The 6,668-nt window shown below is 39.7% G+C and overlaps 1 protein-coding gene across 1 annotated transcript; it reads left to right on the top strand.

Moving 5' to 3' along the window:
* Positions 1-3,527: 3,527 nt before the first annotated feature.
* SARC_05436 (hypothetical protein) lies at positions 3,528-5,230 on the top strand. Its single transcript, XM_014300708.1, has one exon. It carries the CDS (start codon positions 3,628-3,630, stop codon positions 4,831-4,833), a length of 1,206 nt encoding a protein of 401 aa, XP_014156183.1. The 5' UTR covers positions 3,528-3,627; the 3' UTR covers positions 4,834-5,230.
* Positions 5,231-6,668: the final 1,438 nt, after the last annotated feature.

Genomic DNA, 6,668 nt, shown 5'->3' with positions numbered 1-6,668 from the left:
TAAATAAAAAATATTTACATATTTACAAATGCAGTCAACTCTTCTTGTTTTTTTTACCCTGTACAAATGAGACTCCTACTGTCCTACATACCCAGAAAAAAATCATTCTTTTCCTTCCAGTAATATTATAGTATGTATTAATATACACCTCAAACTCAGAGGCTCAGACCTCATCACTACATCATTCAATTTCTGGACTGGCAGTAATTTGGACAGTCCTGAAACTGGTAAACGACAACATTTGAAACCACGAAAGACCGACGCGAGTTGTGAGTCATGCATGTCATTGCCACAAAGGCTTTGCCGTTTACCAGAAACTAGCGAAGAGCCGAGGGTCCGAGCCCCGAGGGCCGTCCGGCCGAGGCCCAAGGGCGACTTTAATTTTGTTCAAATATTTTATAATATGAATCGAGGAGAGAGAGTGAGAAAAAAAAATACAAAAACTCCCTAAAAAAACTGTGATGAATTTTGTTTTAGCTTTTTTTTAATACCTTGTTTGTTTTTTTTAAACAACCCAAACAAAAAAACCAAACAACAACGTCAATTTCTTTTATTTATTGTTTGTTTTGTAAAACAAAATATAATTAGGAGGCTGTTTGTTTGTTTTGTTTTTTTTTAAAGATCAAATAAAACAAAAACAAATCAAAACAAATCAACGAACCATTTTGCTTTGTTTCATTTCAATTTTTTGTTCTTACATTTTGTTTTTGTTTTTAAAAAACAATAAACAGCTGGGGTCTGACTGCCACCTGGCCAACAGCTGAGGCCTGACTGCCCCCCGGAGGCCAACACTCAACAGGCAACAGCTGAGGTCTGACTGTCCCCTAGGGCCCGGGCCTGAGCCCTGACTCCTGATCCCTGAGTACTAAACCCTAAAACCAAAATCCATTGTATGTGCATTTATAATTATATATTGATAATAATAAAATTAAATCAGTCGATGAAGGCGATAGAATAGACCAGTGAGATTGAATTCTCGGATATGATCAACAATTCAACATATATAGTTGTCAATATTATAGTTCTTTTTACTCCTGCTTGTTGTGCTTTCAACTCTGATGATTGATGGGCGATGGCACTCTCTAGTCTCTACAAGTCTCTACTACTCTAGAGTCGAGAGTAAATAGTAGCAGACGTAATAGTGGGTCCTGTCCTGGACTCCTGGACTCAGGAGTCCTAGTCCCTGCCTCCCTGGTCCCTGGTCCCTCAGAGGAGTCAGAGCTCAGACGATAAAAAATTTGAAAGATAAACTCACTTTTTGATTTTTAGAAACAAATCACTAGAAATCATACTCAAACTTATTGTGTCCTGACTCTCGCCCAGGGCAGGGTGGTGGCCTGGCCGGCTGGTGGGTTTGAGGCTCTGAAGTCTCAAGTCTGAGCCCAAAGTGTGTCAGGAGTCAAAAGTTCAAGTCAATTTAACCTTTTTTTTTTAAATGGAGCACCTCATAGGCTCATACTCTCATAGGCCATAGCCGCTCATCCATTTTTTTTTAAATAGCAAAAGAAACGCCGCAGAGTGCAGACAATTTGCTGAAGAGAAAATGCTTTTGGCGGCCCACTCTCGTCTCTCGATATAGCTTCTACGTGTTCCCAATTTCCCATTTGAAGAAAAATACATATTTAGCCTTCTAAATTATACAAATAAATAAAAGAATAAGAAAATGCAAGACTGTTTAGAGCTGGTTTGACTGTTGCCTGTTGGTTGTGGTGAGTCATTGCATAAATCAAAGCATTCTTCTAAATATATTTATAGAGTTCGTTTTCTGTGGGGACTGGGCCCACTGGGGCGGCTGGGCTGGGCTGGGCTGGGCTGGTCTGGTAAACGACATGTCGTTTGCCTATAGCGACGTGTCGCGACGGTCGTTTACATGATTTTTTACAACATGCCGCGATTGGGGTCGCGACATGTCTGGTGGCAGACAAAATTGAAGAAATTAGACCCTCTGAATCATCAACATCTGAAAATTTCGCCAATCATCACGGGACCTTTCATCGATTATCATTGAGTGAACATGAAAATTCTGAAAATTTCCGACTTGTCATGTATTTTTAGTATATGTAAACGACATACGATATGTTTCAGACGACATGTCGCGACCTCGTACCAGCCCAGGGACTGGGCCACTGGTGACTGGGACCACTCACCAGTGGCTCAGTAGACAGTAGACTACACTACTATTTACTCTCTAGTAGACTTTTATTAGTATGTACTATGTAGTAGTAGTCAGGAGTATTTTTCAATGTACTGTTTGTATTTTGTATGGCAATAATGTTTTATCTCCAGAGCGAGTAGCCTTAAAACTTAAGTAGCCACTCAACGAGTATTTAGTAATTACACGAGGAACGGCAAACATATTTAATACATTCCGTCCGCCGTCGTCCTGTCTTTTTTTTTAAAACAAACAAATCAAACTACTTTTTTGTTTAAAAAAAAACAAGATCATTTTCATATTGAGCTTCACTCATAAGGTTTACACGCCAAACTGGATTTTACTATATTAACTTGGTTTTTACTTCTACCATGACAACTAATTTGACTTGGTAACGAACCCACAATATTTTCTTTTCTCCGACCAAAACATTATTATATATTTACTATACAAATATCTAATAAAAGTTAGTTCTTCTATTTTAATCAAATATTGTGGACCAATAGGTTATGGGCCTCGACAATTAATTCACACTTCACTTAGTCATCAGTGTCCACTGTCCTCACAGATTCAGATCATCACATTCAAATGATTCACACTTCACAGTGGATTGAGTGAAACTTAGAACGCGAGTCACTGTTAATTTTTTTGGTTTATTTATTTATTTTTTTAACAAACAACCAAAGAAAACAAATACCATATTTTTTTTATACACATATTTGTATATTTGATTTTTTTACTAAAGTGCGGGTTTGTTTTGTTTTTTTTTTATTGTTTTTTAAAACTAAATACACCTTCTGAAATCAAACAGGTTTTTTTTTTGGGGGGGGGGGGGGGGTTTACATTCTGGGCTCTGGCGTCTGCAGTTCTGCACATGAGTGCAGACTGCACTTTGAAGTTCTGAACTCTGTAGCTTTGTTGAAAGAAAAGTTGAAATTCAAATCGGAAGTTCACTCGCGAATCGGAAGGCTCTGTCAGTCAGACAGTAATCTCAATATCTCATAGCCTCCTATAAAATTGAACAAGAATAGGAGGCTATGGTAATCTGAGGTATTTTTTCCACGGTATATATTTACTTTTTGGTTTTTGGCTATGCACCTGTCACATGTGACCTCAGACCTGCGGGCTGCGGGCTGCAGGCTGCAGAGTGCAGACAGTCTACACTCCAGTTCTCCACGACTCTCAAAAAAAAAATGAAATAAAAGAAATGCACACGAATAAAGGCAGCAGTTACTCAGTCATAGAGTTACAAACACTCCTTGATTTATTTAACGATTTGATTTTTATTTATTTTGCCATAGGGCATAAAAGTTATATTTGAAAATATTAAATCAAACTGCGGTGCCACAGCAAACACCATAATAAACACTTCACAACAGCTTATATAGAAAATATTACGCCCTTCGTACACTCAGTACGCTGGCGTCTTGTGGCGACTACCAAAACACGGACCTTGAGCAATATTCATACACGGGATGATACGTCAAACCATGGCTGCACACAGCAGTTCGCACCCGGCTCAAGAATTGTCAGAGTCTTCGCAAAATGACGCTCAATCAGAATCGATGTCCAGTTACACCCCCACGGAGCGAAGGAATATACTTACAGGAGCAATAGTCCTAATGATTTTCGCAACGGGAGGGCTTGCCATGTACATATCTGACTATAACCAAGCAGTACATATGGACAGTTTTCAAGATTCATCATCACATAAACATTCAAGTAGGCGTCAAATCAGGAGACAGACTTTTGCATTAGTCTCGGATATAGACGATGATACGTATCCCGATATAGCCGACATTTTACGCCCGATGCATCCTGATTATTTGGTGCTGGGCGGGGACATAAACTATGCAGGAGATCCCCCTTATATCGGTGTAAGTTCAAACTTTCCGGCGTATGCAGAGAACAAAAATATCATTTTTGCGTTTGGTAATCATGATTTTGAATCCGGCATCGACGCCTATGCAAATTTCTTTGAGATATCACCAGGAATGTCGTACGGCGGAATCGAGGTGGAGTCCAAATATTATTATACCAGGATTACGGGCGAGGTGCAGTGGTTTGTATTGTGTAGTCAGGGATACTACTGTGGCGATGACGAAAAAGGTATGAAGGAAGGAGGGCAACAGGCTGCATGGTTAGACCGCGTACTTGCTGAGAGTAGAGCAAACACTGATATTAAGTTTCGATTCGTTGTAAATCACTGGAGCCCGTTGTCCACTCTGGGATACTGCTGTGATGGTGATTGTGATTACCGGCTGCACTGGTTTCCCTTTGTCGAGAATGGCGTAGATGCCATATTCTCTGGGCACGACCACGCCTACCAACGCTTGAGTGTTCCGAAATCTTCTGATGGAGAGGTCTCTGTTAATGGCCACGACTATACACTTAACGGATGGGAAGGATTGACCATGGTAGTGACAGGCACTGGTAAGAACAACCCTGGTCGAGCAGAAGGCTCCTGTAGTGACCACACAGGCTTCAGCTCGTACAACAAATATGACGAGGATGACGACGCCCGAGGTGTGATAATAGCCACTTTGAGCCAGTATGCGAACGGAGATGCCCTGGAGTTTTTGTATATAGCGACCGACGGTCGGGTCTTGGACATGTTTTCGGTCCTGAACACGGGACACTTACAAAACACATGGAATCACGGTGAACCTGTCGAGCCCTAAGTCAGTGTGATTAACTCTAAATATCCTGTTTCTGTGTGTAGTGCATACTCTGAACTGTATAAACTTGTATTTTGAGTTTTTGTTTTAATGTGCATAGATCTGCATATATAGGTCACCGCAAAACTTCCTGATGGTAGCAAGCGCTAAGGTGATGGTTGCGCTCGCGCGTTGTACAACACGACGCATACAGAATATATACTTTTTGTAGTACTCGAATGCATTCGAAGCTGATAAAAGCTCAGCATGGCTAGTCGATGACGAAAGTTACTTGTACAATATTGCTGCAAACCTATAGGTAGGAAATGATAGCAAAAGCGACAGTTTGCTATAATTCGGCTACTAGAATTTAGTATTTATACAATAATCAAATAAGATTTATAAAGCATATACAGAAAACGACAGATTGGCGGAGTTGGATGACCGAATGTATACCAAATAGCTATCGGGTATGGCCTTCGGTTCTTAGTTCCTATCCGAACCTAGTATCATATGGTTTAAAAGAAAATATGCAGTAGAAGGCTAATCGTGTATCGTTTAGATGTGCACTGTAAAGTTATTTCAAATGACACGTAGTGGAACAATAGTGCAGTGCAACTCTATTTTGTGGGTCATGTGTTCACGCTATGTGTGTGTTTGTTAGGCCGACATGCTCCTCGAACAAACGCGCTAGCTTCGGTTTGAATATTAAACCCCCGTGTACTTAATACACAGTCAAAGCAGCTCATTACAGATCTCGATTGGTCACTTTTACTTTCTTTCCGGAAGGAGGCTGATTCCGTTGTACACGTACCTTCTGTGCATGCATGCAGCCCCTCATAGACGCTGTTTGTGCATTATTTCAAATTGGATTTGGAAATACATACATATGTTGTATCTTCAAATACAATTTGTATTGAATACGTGTAGTTCGACAAAGATATATGTAGCATAAGACCATACGGAGAATCAACATTGTCGTACAATAAGTGTATGTTGCGGCGGAGCTGCGCTTTGTATTTAATCATAATACTCTCTCTCTCTCTAGTAGATCCTACACTAGAGACTATCTCCAGTAGAGACACTAGACTATACTAAAGAGAGTGTGACAGCAAGGTCACGAGGTTTATTTAAAAAAATGCAACGTCTTGGTTGACAGATGTTTTTGTATAGTGTTCTGTTTTCTTTATAGATATGAGATAATGATGACATACGTAAATATATGATACCCATCAGACACAGCCTCCGTCTGAAAAAAAGATGTGTAGAAAAGATGTAGCGTTTAACTTTAAACGTTATACCTATTCAGAGGCCAGATTTCCAGCTCTCCATTTGTGCTCAATTTTACCAATTAAAAAAAGGGTAATGTTAAATACGTAGCCTGTATGATTCAGAACGCTGTGAATGTTATAAGTACCGAACTTTAATTCACCACATCATAAACAATTCCCATTAATTTCACTTTAAACTTTAGCCGCTTGCTGTTTCAACTTCAACTTTGTACGTTTGCTGTTTCAATATCAACTTTGTACCTTTGCTGTTACAATTTGCACTTTGTGCGGTTGCTGTTTCAATTTGCACTTTGTACGGTTGCTGTTTCAATTTGAACCTTGTGCGGTGGCTGTTTCAATATCAACTTTGTGCGGTTGCTGTTTCAATTTCAACTTTGTACGTTTGCTGTTTCAATTTCAACTTTGTACATTTGCTGTTTTAATATCAACTTTGTGCGGTTGCTGTTTCAATTTCAACTTAGTACGTTTGCTGTTTCAATTTCAACTTTGTGCAGTTGCTGTTTAAATTTCAACTTTGTGCAGTTGCTGTTTCAATTTGCACTTTGTGCGGTTGCTGTTTCAATTTGC

This window comes from Sphaeroforma arctica (genome assembly GCF_001186125.1).
Source record: "Sphaeroforma arctica JP610 unplaced genomic scaffold supercont1.346, whole genome shotgun sequence".
NCBI lineage: Eukaryota > Ichthyosporea > Ichthyophonida > Sphaeroforma > Sphaeroforma arctica.
The sequence above is the reverse complement of the archived record's forward strand: the minus strand, read 5'-3'. Positions and strand labels throughout refer to the sequence as shown.

Bases quoted from the DNA above. Each gene is read 5' to 3' on its own strand.
- SARC_05436 (XM_014300708.1), top strand. From the start codon at position 3,628: ATGATACGTCAAACCATGGCTGCACACAGCAGTTCGCACCCGGCTCAA.